Here is a 17,620-nt window from a genome sequence, read left to right as displayed (position 1 = left end):
TATATATATATATATATATATATATATATATATATATATATATATATATACATATATTTATATGTGTGTGTGTGTGTGTGTGTGTGTGTGTGTGTGTGTGTGTGTGTGTATGTGTATGTATGAAGAAGAAGAAGAAGAAGAAGAAGAAGAAGAAGAAGAAGAAGAAAAACAACAACAACAATAACTGTTGCTGTTTCGTTACAACAATAAAATCTAAACTGTTCATAATATTTTAGCGCAGTCGCTGTAAGAAGCCAGCACAGTGCCGTTTCACAACGATTACACAGATTATTAATGTAGACTGGTTAATTAGTGCCATCTACAGGCGGAATTATGTTTCTGCAGCTGCATATAAACAGAAGCGAACTTCAGCCTCGTACTCTTATTCATTGTTTCTACCTATAGATAAAGCAAGATGAATCGAAATGCAATTTTCCCGTAGATTACAATAAAATCGTCTATTTTAATGAAACAGAAAGGGTAGGACAATAAATCAATGCCATTAAATCATTCTGTGTATTTTTTCTGTAGTGATCCTGAGCATGATAGCTATGGCCCTTCAACTAGGACTTGAGCGATTTGGGGTATATACTAGAGCACTATCTTACATTGAATTCAGATACTGCATAATATTTAACATGTATTTATATAGATGTTTAATTTAGGTACATGTTAGTTATTTTTCCAATTCAAGAAGTAAGTACCTCATGTCATGGAGGCCGGAATTCTGCATAATTTGGTGATTTTCCAAATTGTCCATGTCAGATAAGTAAAGATAAGGTGAACTTAAAAGGAAACAACAACCTGTAAGACAGAAATAAGCTGTATCTATGCAAGGCAAAACATATCGCCGTGGTGAACGCGACATTTCTTTCAAAAGACCAATCACAAGGTAATTTCAAAATGACGTTGCAGTGTTTGCAGCCAATCAGAAATTTTAACCGAGATCTGGGAAAGCGGTGTTACCAAAAGCGTAAGAATTTAGCTGGCCTAGAACTTGGTTTTGTCGAAGTAAAGCGGAGAATACTATAATTCTGATTAAAATTGTGCACATATTTAGATTTTAAATTTTGCTCGGTTCTTCGCAACTGGAGAAATGAGCCTGTCGTTAAGGTAACCTGAACCTCATAACTTGCTAGAAGTGGGTAACGTTAGCTCGGTAGCTTGCCATTCATTCGGTTAGCTTGTAAGCTAACTAGCTAACGTATCTAGGTTATGTAGTTAGCTAGCTAGATAACCTAGGTTAGCTAGGAAACCGTCACAAGGATATGCATAGTCTAAAATTACTTTTCAGTGACAGCTAACTGTTGATATAATGACAGTGGTGTTTTGTGATTTAAAGTAGATGCAAGTTACGTTTGGGCTGATAGCTAGCTAGTTAGGAGGTAACGTTAATCTTGCAATCTTTTAAACGCAGCTAGCTTGCCTGTGATATTTTACGGATACTAAAGCACATGGTTAGATATTTTACGTTTCGTTTATGATAACATTATCGCTATTTGTCATCTTTGAAGTAGAATATTTGAAGCACCGTATTTGTTTGATCCGGGAAACACGAAGTTTGATCTGTTTAGTTAAGCGTCATAAACGTGTGTGCGCCTAGCAGGTTGTGTATCGCTCGCTGGTTGCTAGGGAAACCAAGCAAGCCTACCGTTAAGCGCTGATTTAAATTTTTACAAGGCTCAACAGTGCATATTTATTTGTGATTTCATGCAGGCCGGAACTGTCTACTGATAAGACTAAACGGAAGAAGAGGAGAGAGCTAACTGATGAACAGAAGGATGAAATAAAAGAAGCATTCGAGCTCTTTGACACCGACAAGGATAAAGAGATCGATTATCATGAACTGAAGGTATTTTTCTTCATTGTAACTGACCTGTTTTTTCTCTGTCTTACTTGGAGTTATCTGAACATATTTGACATTTTTCTAGGTTGCTATGAGAGCTCTTGGCTTTGAGGTGAAGAAAGTTGATGTGTTGAAGATCTTAAAAGACTATGACAGAGAAGGAAAAGGAAAAATAACTTTTGAAGATTTCAAAGAAGTTGGTAAGTTGCTTTGAAATTAGTTTAGACACATGTTGTTTTCTGGGTATTCTTGTGTGTATTTTAGGCTGGGAATTTTACAGTGGTTTGAGATTTTTGTCAGAACTAAACCATAGAATATTAGGTGACATTGTTCATGTTTGCGTTTATTTCGTCAGTGACTGACAGAATATTGGATCGGGACCCAAAAGAAGAAATTTTGAAGGCGTTTAAGCTTTTTGATGATGATGACTCAGGAAAGATCAGCCTCAGGAACCTGCGCCGTGTGGCCAGAGAGCTGGGAGAAGATATGAGTGATGAGGAGCTGAGGGCTATGATTGACGAATTTGATGCTGATGGAGATGGAGAGAGTAAGTATACAAGATCTAAGTAAGGAAGGAAACATGTTTTATTCTGCTTGAGAAACTTCAAGTAAAGCAGGGTTCCTTAACCAAAGTATTCATGTTGTTATTTACTTAGCGGCAAATACTCTTAGATCAGGTATTCAGGGTTCTTAACGTCTTCGTACAGGTGTTTTGGAACCTGTGAAAGAGTAAGAAGAATTTGTTGGACCTGAGAACTGGTTTGAGAACTACTATGTTTAAGCATATAAGAGGGCCTCTAAACAGGATGTAAACTGCTTTTATTGTAGAATAAACAACCTAATGTTTTTGTGTGCCTAAATACTTCTTAACCATTTATATTCACTTTTGGTTTGTTGGTGTACAAGTGCCTATGTAAGAAATTATACCAGTGTTACTTGAAGCAGCTATTTTTCTAGCAGTGAAAGAATGACTATGGTAGTTGCATTGTGCTTTTTTTACTGTTTGCAGTTTATCATCAGGTTTCTTAATCTGTTTTTCAGTTAATCAAGAGGAGTTTATATCCATTATGACTGGAGACTCCTGAACATTCTGCTTGGTCACATCTCATCAAATATACTGTTGCTCATTAAAAGTGCTGATAAGGGACTTTTTTTCAGAAAAAATATTTTCAGACAGTAAATGGATGTCTGACAAACATGTAAAGCCTGTTGTGTTATCGTTCTGAATACTAAATTATTAAACTTACTGAAGGAGAGTACTTTCCCAGGATCTGAATCATATTCACCTTCATCATCATTTTTGGAGGTATAGATAATGCAAATAATTTTTCTTATTTATGGGTTTTCCTATGCATTTTCAGAGGTCCTACAATAAATTATATTGTATTGTAAAGGACTTAAGCATTATCAAATGTGACCAGCCTCTGCATTGTTTCCCAGAAAAGTCACCAGAAAAACAGCAATTACTGCATGGCTCACAGTTTGACAATAACTGAGCAATTACCTTCTGGTGATGGTTGATTGCTTTGGTGTTTCCTGACTGAAATGAAACGGTGGCATCCACGGTGTTCACCAGCTCTAACATGGATAACTGAACCCTTAAAGAGCTTCGTAACTAGCTAGAGAGAATTAACAAGGTATTTTTATTAAGTGCAGTGAAGTTACTAGGGTGCTTCAGGAATCTTGTTTGACAACCCTGCAGCAATAACTTGGATATACTGAGACTTGATAACTGAATCTATCTGTATAATGACACGTTAAAAGGCTTTGTGTTGTTAACATGGAACACTTTTAACTAGTATCGGCATATGTTGAAATATATTGAATTCCTGCATAAGGATAATTAATCTGTCCATCTATCTCCATTTTTATTTGTTTTATTTGTTGCTGTTTATTCACTGGAAACAGCTGTGAAAAATCATTAATGTAGTTTTTTGAGTATTTTTGTATATTGACAAACATTTTAATTTCAGTGTATTTTTACAGTAATGCTTGGTGTCTTTTTTTCTGTCTTCTTAAATAAACATTTGTAGTATGAGTAACTGAACTTGTAACAGTGTTTGCTGAAGTATTTTGCTAGGAACATTGTAGTGGTGTTTGAGATGTATAAACACATTTTATGCTATTTCCCTGTGTTCATTTTAAGAATGTATGAAGCCACTGTGTTGGCTCAACTTGAAGAATTCACATTTTTATACTATATGCTCTCAGGGGTTTTTGTGGCAAGAGATGATAGTTGTAAAGTTTTAGCTGTATTGTGAAATACATTGTTTTGTTTGTATATTGCTTTGCATTAAGTGTATTTTTGTATAGCAAATTAACAGTTCTTATATCAAGTACCACCAGGGGGAGACTCTCCTTTAGGAAACCAAAACAATGCAGCTTATTATTACTGTACTGTACAGCCAACTTGATAGAGCCCATAGCATTTGAGTGTTGGAAAGAGTCATAGAAAGTGTGACTGCAACAAAGGAAGTGCTTGGATGCAAAAGTGGGTGGTAAACTAACATTTTAAGCATTAATGCTTCATTACTTTTAAAGCCCATTAGTGAATTGGATCACCTTAACAAAAGCTAGTGAGACCACAAGCTGCTATAGTGAGTATTTTGTCAGAATTACATATTAAAAACATATATTTCACTTAAGCTTCATATATATCATAAGTCAGACGGATTGCTTGGTTTGTTTTGGTGATGCACAGTGATCACTCAATGAATGTCAATAGTACTTCTTGGGTTTCCTCCTACTAATTTAGGGTTTGAGGGGCCCAGAGTAGCTGTAATTAGGAGTAGGGTTAGCTTTGGTTTACTTTCAATTGAAACCAATTGATCATAGCGTCCTTGTGTGCTTCAGACATTGCCTTACACATAACAATTAGGATTTTGATGGAATTGTTTGTTCAAAAGTCTGTTGTGTCCATCCATTTTAAGGTGTGTTTATACAGTGCCTGTGTTCCAATTGCTAACACATAGACAAGCAATAGAACTATATCTATTATATAGTTCATATTCTAGTTCTAGATCACTAGATCAATCGTTCTAGATCAATCTTTTTTTTTAGCTGAGAGAAAAAGAAAAAATTGTATAATAAGTGTCTCAAATGAACCATCTGCAGGAACAGGGTATGTCAAGAGTACTTCAAAGTGAACATATTGAAGTGTGTGGTCAGTAAAGGGCATCAGTTTACTCTTAGGCATTAAACTCCATCATTATGAGAGATCACATCACTTGAAATTTAGAAGAACATGACAGCTACGTCTCAATTTGCAAAAAAATGGGGTCAAAAAATCTTAAATGACGTTTTAAGGTTATTTCCACTGGGTCTACTCCAGCCAATCAGAACGTAACACAGCCATTCGTTAACGCCTTTACCTGGAACAAACAGTTCAAGCCTTACAGAGCCTACAATTGCAGTGGTTGAGCTTTCCAGGTGCATTTGGAGTTCATGGAACGGTTCATGTGTGGGGTGTTAAAACCACAGATTACTTAAGCTCAACCAAAAAGAAGAGAAAAGTTCTCACTGCTAATGAGGAGTGAACACGAAACAGCTTTTTTCATTTCCTCTTACTGTAATGTATAGCTAGATAGATAGTTCATGTTGTCAAAGCTCTTCAGATAGAAAAAGGAACTTTTTTTTTTTTATTTTTGGGTTTTTTTTTTCTTTTAGTGTGTTTTGCACAGAGTTCACTGTCTTTACATCTTGCTTATTGGCAATCACCAGTCAGTAACTTTAACTAGCTAGCTACCTAGAGCTCCGTGGCAGCAGGACAATCAAATATTGATAACTGATCACATTAACATAGACACTGATAATATGATTAACAAATCACAGTGACTTCACCTTTTTTATTTTATTTCTACCATCACGTTAGACCTTGGATGTCTAACGTTAGTGTGTGTCAAGCTGAGTATTACACCTCTAGATGACATATCCTTCAGTGTCTGGATGGCAGTACTATGAATATGCTTCAAAACGATTGCTTCTGCAGGGCCTCTCAGCTGAGGTAGAAACCACTGTTATTACACTTTCCCACTGAAACAAAAATAACATTTTTGGATATTCATTACTTGTAGGATTGTAAGATAGTTCAGGAGTAAAAAAGCTGATAAGGTGCACCAGTTCTACATGCTAAAGAACAGCACCTCAGTATGTCTCTCTGTATTAGTGATCAAGAAAATTTAATTTGATCAAAAAATGACAGGTAATGTTTAAGAATATGGAGTACTAACACTAGTCAAATCTTCACAATCTCAGTGTTTTAGAAATTTTAATATGTCAAAGTAAATTTTGTATGGAGACATAATTGTTCTGGGAGCCAGCCAAGGGCAAACAGTCTCATAAGTTGGTTAGTTTATTTGTTTATGCTAGATCATCTACTTATGCACAGCTGACAACCATTTTGCTCAGTCCCTTCCATCTTACAAGCAGCAGGGAAGAAGTTGGGTTTCCCTTAAGGTAATGTAACGGTATTCAGAAACATCATAGAAAGACCTAGCTCAGCATTTTTAAATCCTGCTTCTGGCAACTCACAGCGCTGAACAGTTTCAACACCCCTGGTCCAGCTCTTGAAGGGCTTCATAATCAGTTGAAGAGCTGGATGAGGTGTATTGGGTTAAGGAATGTTTAAAACTGCACAAAGCTGCGGGTCGTCAGGAACAGGGTTGAAAACACTGCTTTGCAGTATTTCCACCCTGGTGTGTGTAATCGTAGGTGAGATAAACTACCTTTAACATTAATAAGGATGAGCAGCTCTAGAGGAGGACCTTTGTCCATAACAATTTTGTGATGGCCCTGTTCTGCTCATTACCAGGCTCAGTAGTGTTTGAGCTGAGAAATCACCAAACTGAGCTGGACTGTGGCATTCCAGGGCCAATGCTGTCCTGAAATACATTATCAGATGCTGGAGTGCACCTGCTTTTATGGCCCATACGGCAGTTTAGGTAGAAGCACACATATTGATATGCTGACACAAAAAAAAAAGTTTTTAATGACTTTCTTGATATGATGACTAACATCTCTGTCATAGATTTATGTACCTGTTTGTTACTGTGACTTAAAATACAGAAAAAAACTGCCCATACAACATTGTGTATAAATGTGTCAATCTTTTGTTTATTTTTTATAGTGTTTGAGCCACCATGTATGCTTCTGTGTCTCTGCTTGACCAATGGAACCTGCATAGTATCTCTATGTTGTGCAGGTCAGTGCAACTGCATAATTCCTAGTTCCTAGTCCCAAAGAATAATGTTGTCTTGTAGCTTTCTCCAACTGGTGAATGATTTAATAATACAGTAATGCATCTAGTAATGCATTTATGCAGAGATAGCCTTGCATCCAAATCAGATATATTTGATATAACATGAGGGAAGAAGGATCATTGCCATGAACTCTATAAGATCCTACCATTTAACATAATTTGTTCACTGTCTGTCTTTTGGCAGGGTTGAGTGTATTTGCCCATGTCTGAGTGTGTTACCAAGGTGTACTATGCCATCTTGCATCACCTGAAGGACTACAGATTCTGGGCAACTTCACAAAACCCTTCCAACTTGCCAACCTTTTTATTTTATGAAAACAGATTTGGATAAACTGATGAGGTGGCATGGTGGCGCAAAAGGGGTAGTGCTGCGAGAAGGGCCTGGGTTTGATATCTGGCTGGGCAACTAAATCTTACTCACCTGCCATATTACCCCACCTATCTGACCGTCACCTCATTGATCCCTTTCTCTGCCACTATACACCCTTTAACTGCTGCTGCACTCAGCACTTTAACTTTAGACTCATGCTTTGCACTGTAAGGCTTATAGGTATGACCGTGTGTGTGTGTGTGTGTGTGTGTGTGTGTGTGTGTGTGTGTGTGTGTGTGTGTGTGTGTGTGTGTGTCTGTCTGTCTGTCTGAGTGAGTGATGGTAGGAATGCAGGTTTTGTTTTATTTTGTTATATTTTTATATTTTATCTTACTCCCTATCACGACATGTTTTGACTGTGAAGCAGATTTCTTTATATGTAATATAAGATGTTTGGATGTAACTACACTGTAAATTTAAATGATAAAGTGATTGAACTTTTGGACTTGAGTCTTGCAGCAAACCTTTAATAATCTTTCGCACTCTTATTTGCAAATAAGAGAACAAATAACCTAGATTTAAAACAGTTAAACATATTTAAACTTTAAACAGATTTAAAGTGTCTTCAAAAACATTTTACCATTATTAACAGTGTATGTAAAAACTCAATATGCATGTAGTTAAAATGTCTGTATTTGTGTTGACTGTTCCTGTCACCATCAATGTAAAGAAATCTGTGCTGACAATTTTCTCTTGAATAAACACAAAATCACCCTGAAATACTTTTTGTTCCCGTTCTAAACCATTTATATATGCTAATAGTGGATGGGATTCCCCTTTAATATAAGAAGTTACAACAACGTTAGCGTCAGGTAGAAAACTGTGATGTGCAAATTAACATTTAACACAGTAAGGTGTAACATTCATCTAAGGCCAATCTTAACATATAGCCATCTAAGTTACACTAAGTTACATCACTTCTTCTTCAAAATCAAAACTGATTTTTGCACTTTGATTTATTAATTATATTATTTGTGGCCATGTAAATGTGATCACTTACCAACGATTGATTGTCTTGCTGCCACAGAGCTCTAAGTAGCTAGTTAGTTAATGTTAATGACTGGTGATTGCAAATGAGCATGATATGAAGAGAGTGAACTCTGTATGTAAAATACACTGAAAAAATGACATTTTCCTTTTCCCATGAACATAGACAACATCAAGCTAAAATTTACATGCTAGCTAGCCATTTAGCAAAACATTTGTCTGCACAGTAATAGGAAATTCAGAAAGCTCTTTCGTGTTTGCTCTGCGTTAACTGTAAAAGAAATCTGTCTCTTCTTGGTTGAGCTTAAATAACCTGTAGTTTTAACATTCAAACAGTTCTCTAAATCGAAATGAAAAACTGCTGCAACTGGAGCCATACTAAAGCTGCAGAAATTACTCCATCTCTGTCGCTGTGTTAGGCAGTTTTGATGGTCTACCAGTCCCTGCAAAGTAATTAGGAGTCTCTTTTTCTCTATTTATTTTCTCTGTATCTTTTTACTTTTTCCTTCCTTCTACAAGTGGATTGTTTTTAGGTCTGATCTCCTCAGAAAGATCTTATAAGAAATTAATAGCTTAATGCTGTTTTGACTGGAAATTGAATATACAACAGGTAGTCTCTGACTTTTTTCAGTGTTGTAAAAATGTTTAAATATTATTGGTTTAAATCACACAATGCACTATCAAGGCATATGCCATATTCACAGTGTAAGTGCAAACCCAACTATTTCTGGTAAAATAGCTACCGTTTAAATTCTGCTTTTGCTTGCTTTTTCCAGTGGTCCTAGTCATGGATCTCCTAAATCTGTCTGAAAGCTACTTCAGGAAATGGTTCAACAAGACATCTCACAACCTCCTCATTGTCTTTCATTAGCTTCAGGTCTGAGCTGACCACAGAGTTCTGAAGATCTAAATGTGGTTTATTTCCATACCTGCTTCTGAACTAAATGCCCAACACAGAGGTCTAGAAGGTTTTTGTTCTTAGAAGGTCCACCTCTTTGTTTGGCATGCACCTAGTCTACCTAATGAATAGCAGGCTCTCTTGGCTGTTCTCTTAGAAGCCAAGTAATTCTTGCTTACTTTGTAAGACACTGCATCAATGGGAGAATAGCATAGTATCTGCTCACACCAGTAGACCTTCTCACCTGTAGATTTTGGTATTCAAGTGGTGCCAACAAAATAAAGATCACAATGCCTCTGACCAGGTTCAGGTAATGAGCCCATGCTAAACTCCCTGCCCCATCTAAATTTCCTAATATAGGAAAAATTCAGCCCCATGATAAATCTATCTAAATAAATAGTATGGCATAGAAAAAGACTATTGCCATTTATATGAGGAGACTATACTGGATAAAGCTACACCTTACTGGAAGAACCAGAGATAGTCAACAACCTGTTGGACCTGGTTGAACTTGGACTTGCTCTTCTCCACATCAAAACTAACTTGCTATTAAAAATGCATCATCTTATAGCAGTAAGGCTACACTGCAGGTGCCAAAACATATTCTTTATTTGAGACAGCATTTTCAATTGTGATTTGAATCACTTTCATATTGGTTACTAAAATCTGACATCTGAGGCTGAATTGAGGCATTTAGCTCAGTCCAACTTAGCATTTTTATATAATTGTGTGGAAATTAATCTTGAAGAAAGTTGTCTAAGAGCTGTACAGGCGGTTTTCAGAGCATTGACAATGAGTCTTCTAATCAAGCAAAAAGCTATAGTCACAAGCCTGTATTGGAAGGGAGCAATTTTGCTGGTAAAAGTGAACAACTTTGAGAAGCTATAGCCTACATGCAATGCTAGCACTTTCAGATGACACCACACCTTTTTTTTTCTTTTACAAAACATATTGTATTGGCCAATATTTACATTAATCCAATATTTTTTCTTCTGCAGACACGCAGAGACTCCTTTTTGGCACAGCTCAGTGCCAAATGTGCATTTTCACTTTTGCATTCATGCTCTCTTTTAGCTTGTATTGGCAAGTGTAATATGATTTGTGTGGGAAATTCAATGGAAAGTATTTGCAACAATGGTTGGTAAACTGTGTCTTCCAGATGGTACATTGTCCTTTTGCAATTCTCATCCCTCTCATTCTTTCATATACTATTAGTATTATAGTTAATGAAGTTATATTTTGTAGTATTGTAGTTATATTCTGTGCTTGTGCTTGATTACTGATCCTCTCTTTGTCGTTAAAGACACACTCACACCAAAATTAATAATTGCACAATAGAAAAATGAATTACTGAAACAACTGAACAAAGAGCTAAATGCAAAAGTTAGCAGTGTAGTTATCTGGGTATGTAGATACTTTACCTCAGTTTGGCTTCTTTTCTCTGGCATCCATTTTGTTTTGAATAAAGCTAGAATATCTGTTTTGTTTATGATTTTGTTTGATGGCCCAGGTAGGAATTAGACTAATGCTACCTTGGTTGAATTTATTAGCCTGTAATGGTTAGGCTAGCAGTCAGGATAGGTTGACATCACAAGGATTCACAATGTTAATATGATGTGCTTGTGTAATGCATGAGTGTTGTAGTAAGAAATCTTGTAAAATATAATGTTTTATATGTTGGGGGATATAATGCTGTGCTGCAGAATATGGCATTACATGATAAATATCATGTGCGTTCCATTTTTAGGTTGCAATTAATGTCTTACTGTAATATTTATAATGTAATATTTATACATTAACTGCAATGATTGTACTTTTTTACTTCTCAACTCTGGTAGCTATATGGAATTAAAATGATACAATTATGTTGAATATCCAGTAATATACTGCTATTCAATACAATCTGTATTTCTTCTTTCGAGCTCCCATACATCTCTCTCTCTCTCTCTCTCTCTCTCTCTCTCTCTCTCTCTCTCTCTGTCACAAGTCTCCATCCACTAATGTATCTGGCCTTCATTAAAACCTGCACAAGGTCAGGACTGATGTTGATTATAAAACCTGCATTTTATGATTAGAGGATTACGTAGGGGAGAAAATAGGTAAATGACGAGAGTTGGGGAGGGGGCTAAAGCTAAGTAGGTGGGCAATACACAAGTTATATGCCTTTGAATTGGCACATGCTCAGCTGTTGGAGACTTGGCCAATTTTCCAGCCAACATGTGAGTCATTCAGTAGAGATGCACCAGAAATAAACAGCCTAACTGTTCTTCCCCAGTGACAGACCAGTCCACACCCTCATGTGGTTTCACTGTGGGTGCTGAGAGTGTATGAGGTTACTGGTCTGGTTGGGTTTAAAGGTGGAGGCCTTGAGCTGACTTTTGTAGAATTCTGAAACTACTGAACATTTTCACACTTTTTTCAAAGATGGTGAAGTTTTGCTTCCAAAAAAATAGATAACAATTCATGATTTGTCAGGTCTGGTCCTGAGCAGTACCTGATACAATACTTTTCTCATGAAATTTAATCTGGAAATTGAAATGGCCTTTTTAAAGGCCCTTTAAGTAGAACATAATTAAATTAAACAACAACAACAACAACAACAACAATGAACAACAATGCAAAACAATGAATAAATAAAATCAAATCAGTCAAAGACCATGGGCTAAATAAATCTGTCACCACAGAAGTTACTTATAAATCTACAGTGCCTCATGTACCACAGTAAAAAGGCCCTATTAGATTCCTCATATGCAACATGTTTAAATACATATGATATGCAGTATATTATGAGGATGGAAGGCGTGGTGCTTTTCCACAAGATTGTGGCGCCAACTGCCTGATTGTGGCAGGACAGCCTGACCAGTTTGAATTTGCTGAGCCAGGACGCCAGTTTGCCAGATATATATTTACCACCACTGTGGCACTCTTTAAAGAGCAGCATTGTCCTAAGAACAATCACAACCCACTATAGCTTGCTGCCCTACTGTGAAGAGGCACTATGGAGCCAAAGAAGTGGGTTGTGTTTCTCAAACTTGTCTTGCCATCGCAATAATACTCCCACACAATGGAAATGTGAAATACAGTTCATGGAGCACTTTTGCTAAGCTAAAAATGCACGGCCAAAGTTCTGCTGAGATGAGAAATCTATGGAATGATGCAATGCTCAATCTGTTTTGCAAATATATTTAGGTTTTTTAAGCCAAAGTCTAAAATTTACACATAATTTTGCAGTAACCATTCAGGCACAATAAGAGAAAGAGCATAATTTCCACTTCTGAAGCCTGTTGGTGTCCCAGCTGAGTTGACCTTAGAAACAGTTTTTACTACTCCCACTTAGGGCCCACTTAAAGCTGAATGATAACAAACTAAATGGAATATGGCTTTAATTCTTAATCTGATAGCAGTACTGTCTGATCAGATGTAAATCACACCTTCACATCTTCACAGGGACATATTAATATATAAGCCTTATTTTGTTTTATTTTTGAATCATCCATAAGTGAATCTGTAAACCCTATGAGTTAACATAACTGTTCTGTTTTCTGTGTAAACAAAGAGTGGGTTAACTACACACTTTGAAGTTGACTCAGAAACATATTCTGTGCCAAAGCAGAATAATAAACCTCTAAATAAGTTTCAATGTTCTTTGCTGCACAGCAAAACACCAAAACTAAAAAATAATCACGCTAAATAGATCAATTTGGCAGGATAATTACTTTCTCATTGACTTTCATTTTTAAACAGGAACATTCAAAACAAAACCATGTCTATCTGGCAAAAGCAGTTCAGCATTAGAATCCATGGTCTCAACAGAGCATTTTATTCAAGTCTTCCCAATCATGACCTTTTAAACATAAACATTTATTCTGTATTATGTTCTTGCAGAAAGATTGAAATCATAGAAGACAGATGTGCTGATGAGAAACATACAGTTAAAGGACACTCGCCAATTATACATAATGTCCAAATGCCCAAAATTACTGGCCTGTTAAATAGATAGAATACAAATTTGTAAGCCCTATTACGAGTTTCTTCACCAGTTTGCATGTGATATTTGTTCTCACATTGAAGCATCCTCTAAAAAGATATCTCTCTTTCTCACACCGTAACACTTTAGAAAGCCTATTCTATTTAATCAGTTTTTTTGACTGACCATTTCAAGATGTGTTATGGTCTCTGTCAAAACAACTCACAGCTTGTAGTTATCACTGAGGGAGGCTTTTTGACACGTTATCTAAAACAAACAGTCACTCAAGATATCATTAATACATTCACTTCACAATCACTGCACAAAAGTTCTCGGAGTATCAGATATGTGTAGGATTTCCCACATTGATATGGTATCACAATATGACATTTACAGTGATGTGGGACAGTTACTACATAGATTAGATTCAAACTTACTGCCAGTCATGTTGAATTGGAAGACCTAGGATACTTTTCTGATGTTAAACATATCAGCATTGATATAAAACTGTGTTAGTTGTTTAATGTAAGAAAATAATTGTACTCACTATGTCTCAACCAAACTAATGCTGTAACAACTGTGTAAGTTGCGATATTAGGAAAGAAGTCCAATCAAGTCACATGGGGGCCACTAAGTCTTAGAACCCCATAACAATTGCCCATCCTTTCCTGCATAAATGCTGGTGTGAGTTTAAATTCTGTTAAGTGAGTTGTGAGTGTCCAGATTTAGAGCAGGAAGAAGAACTCTAGTTCTTGTTTACAAATCGGAAGTCCTTCCTAGATCTCCATGGGTGTAAGGTCAGTGATCTGAGTCACTGGTCACTGCTGAGGCCTGTCAGCTATTACCTCAGCTATGTGACCATATGAGAGCACTTGCCCTCTTGACATCTAAATAGCAGGCGTCTGCCTACACCAAAGTCTCAGCACTCTATGCTGTTCCCATACTCTTTATTACCATGCTGTATTTGGGAGACACATGGGCTGCATATTCAGACACAGCTGACGGTAATAGTTGGTTACTTTCAAAATAATGGATCGGACAGTAATTTTATCATGTTTTAGCAATTTTAGCATTTGGAGGTAATGTTGGGAATGCCTATCCATACCTGAAAAATATCCAAAAGTCATAGAATCCAGCACTGTCATGGTGGAACACCTCAGTAGTAAACAAATTTATAAAGTCCCAAACCAAAAATTATACATACTCTTGGCCACCTGTTACCAAGACTTGTTTTGCTACCTGTTGTTTACTCTGACCCACATACAACACTGTACAGCAATAAATGCACTTCAAAGCCATATAGATTCTTGTTGAAATACCATGCTGTGTTTACCAGCACAAATGTTAAGACAATATCGATTTCAGCACTGACTGGTAAGGATCTTGGTTTTAGTACTGTATTGAAACAATACATTTATTTTTTTTTTTTTCTGTTTACCCAAATTTCTAATTGTTGGGTTTTCATCTGCTGAAGTATCATGTTGTGAAAAAGGGATGTGCTTTTGAGATGAGCCCAGCACTTGCTGTGGAGGAACACATGTAAGCCATCTGTATGGTATAAGAGAATATCAGATGATAAATAATTGGAATGTGTCAGAGAGGTTGTTCCTTAGAGAATATCGGAGACTGAGACAGGAGACTAGTCCTAGCAGTTGTCACTCAGCCTGATAATGTTTATCAGCCTTTGCATGTGTCTGGAGGCTTGTGTGGGCTTCATAATGGGTGTTCTGCAAGCATGTGACATTATCCAACCAATTCTTTGCCTGTCTCCCTGTCTGTCTGTCACTGATCAGTCTAGTCAGACACCTCCTACTTACTATAGACTTCTGATTTTAGATCACAAAGTGTGGATCTCTGTGTTCAGGACATGCCATGTGGATGCTTTATGAGCTATGATGTTATGCCCTGACGTTTTAAAAGAATCAGAACTTTTAATTTCGAAGTACAATTTCTCTTGGTGTGGATGTCAGTAAATCCAATATACAAATGCAAAATAATCTACAAGTAACATTAAAGATGTACAAGAAGTCTTATTTATATTCTTAAAAATAAAGCTGATAAAAATAGTTCTTGGAGCAGTGACAGAGAACCACTTTTGATTCTATTTGAGTGGTTGATATCTAATTGAGTGGTTTAAATGGAGTTCTTTCACAAATTATTCACTGAGAGGTTCTTTAGAGAACCAAAAATGCTTCTTTTATGGCATTGCTTCACTGTTGTACTGTTACATAGCATATGTTTATGCAGTACTGTGAAAACGTCACTACACAAATAGTTAAAACCATTTGTTAGGGCAGTAAGTGTGTTTTGCTTGTAAAAACACCATGTAACATTAGAATAATCCAACAAACATTAATGTTGTAAAAGTAACAAAAAATTATTCTTTTAATTAAATTGTCTTGAAAGCTGGCTAGAAAACATCAGTTTGGCTACAGATTTATTCTTGATGGCCCTAGTTTTTTGTTAAATTACATTATCACACCTGGTTTAAAGTAATAAATGACTGATTAACAGAATCAGGCTTTATATGATAACTACAAATAATACTGCCTTCCTCCAGCAGAAGTCTGGAATTGATACATAAAATGACTAATTTTGTGTTAATGCTATTTTTATTTATTTTAAATAGTAATGTTTTAAAGAATGCTTGTCTTTTTAAATATAATTTTCACAGATGTCTAAAACATTTGCACAATATTATATATGTATAATATATATCCACTGGAGGATCGCTCTCATCAGGTAACATGGAGAGGGTTCACATCCTCTCTGTGCAGGCTCTCCACTGGTGTCCCACAAGGCTCGGTGCTCGGTCCTCTTCTCTTTTCTCTTTACACTAGCTCTCTTGGTGATGTAATATCTTCTCATGGCTTCTCTTATCATTGTTATGCTGATGATACTCAACTAATGTTTTCTTTCTCACCCTCTGACACACAGGTTTCCAGTCGCATCTCGGCATGTCTGTCTGACATCTCTTCATGGATGGCAGCTCACCACCTGAAGCTCAATCCTAGCAAGACTGAGCTGATATTCATCCCTGCAACTACAGGTCCTCATCATGATCTCACAGTCTCATTCGAGAACTCTCTGATTGTTCCATCTGTAGAGGCAAAAAGTGTTGGTGTGACTCTGGATGGCCAGTTCTCAACTCACATTGCAAACCTAACTCGGTCATGCAGATATCTCTTGTACAACATCCTACCTACTTGATGGCAATGGTGAAATCTCAAACTGTACCACGAGCCCTTCGAGCTTCGAGTACAGCTCAGCTTGACCCGCCATCCTTCAAGGCACGTGGAAGACGAGCGTCAAAAATGTTCTCTGTACTGGGACCCAAGTGGTGGAATGAACTCCCCCTGGCTGTCCGAACAGCAGAGTTTCTTGCTGTCTTCAAACGCAGACTGAAGACTCATCTCTTTACACAGCACTTAAATGACTATTGAATTAAGTATTGTTTGCAATATACTGTGCTCCACTTGTATATCATATTTTATTGAAATGAAAATGAAATGAAATTAACCTTTATTGTCATTACACATTGTACTTGTACATTTGCGCAACAAAATTGGTTTACAGCCAGAAAAGTTTTAAAGTATAAACAAATTAAATAAGAGATTAGAGCTGCGGTTAACTATACAGGCGTAGGCATAAATTAACTAAGCTCTCCTATTTACACACTAAGCTTTCCTGTATACACAAGTGATTTCCTATATACACAGTGAAGAATTGACATATGCAGCATCAATTATTGCACATTATATTTTGTTTTTAGCAGCATGGGTCATTGCACTTATCCCTGTAGGCAGACAGAAACATCTGCCCACCGTATTGCACTGTGTTTTGTAGTTCACTTTATTGTTGAATGCACTGTATATTGTATTTTATTGTGTTGTATTGTATTGTATTGCATTGCATGGCACAGAGTTCTGTGTTCAACTCTGTTCATTTTTTCTGGGTATCTACACTGACTTTTGTTTCTAGCAGTATCTGAGCTCAGGACTCTTTTTCTCTAACCTACTGGTAACTAGCAAAGATACTTTCTCTTGTTAGACAAAGCAATTCTTGTAAGTCACTCTGGAGAAGAGCATCTGCTAAATGCTGTAAATGTAAATGTAAATGTAAAATCTATAAGCTGAAGATGCATATGCATGGCTAAAGACTTTTTTTCTCTTGCAGACATCATAGTGCAGTAAACAGACAAACATTGCTGTAAGAATGTTTGGGAATGAGTAATCTTCAGGTTACGCTTTGTCACTCTTACTCTATATCATATGATGGAATAATATGAGAGTTCC

General features: G+C 36.6%; 1 protein-coding gene across 2 annotated transcripts; it reads left to right on the top strand.

Moving 5' to 3' along the window:
* The first annotated feature begins 947 nt into the window (after positions 1 to 947).
* Positions 948 to 16,322, top strand: cetn3 (centrin 3). 2 transcript variants are annotated; one of them, XM_037547304.1, is made up of 5 exons: positions 948 to 1,113; positions 1,717 to 1,852; positions 1,932 to 2,046; positions 2,202 to 2,393; positions 16,263 to 16,322. In XM_037547304.1, exons 1-5 carry the CDS (start codon positions 1,097 to 1,099, stop codon positions 16,292 to 16,294), a joined length of 492 nt encoding a protein of 163 aa, XP_037403201.1. In that variant the 5' UTR covers positions 948 to 1,096; the 3' UTR covers positions 16,295 to 16,322. The 2 variants fall into 2 exon arrangements, with proteins under 2 accessions (XP_037403201.1, XP_017549078.1); XM_017693589.2 differs by lacking the exon at positions 16,263 to 16,322 and adding an exon at positions 2,888 to 4,127.
* Positions 16,323 to 17,620: the final 1,298 nt, after the last annotated feature.

This window comes from Pygocentrus nattereri, chromosome 18 (assembly GCF_015220715.1).
Source record: "Pygocentrus nattereri isolate fPygNat1 chromosome 18, fPygNat1.pri, whole genome shotgun sequence".
In the NCBI taxonomy this organism is placed as follows: domain Eukaryota; kingdom Metazoa; phylum Chordata; class Actinopteri; order Characiformes; family Serrasalmidae; genus Pygocentrus; species Pygocentrus nattereri.
The sequence above is the reverse complement of the archived record's forward strand: the minus strand, read 5'-3'. Positions and strand labels throughout refer to the sequence as shown.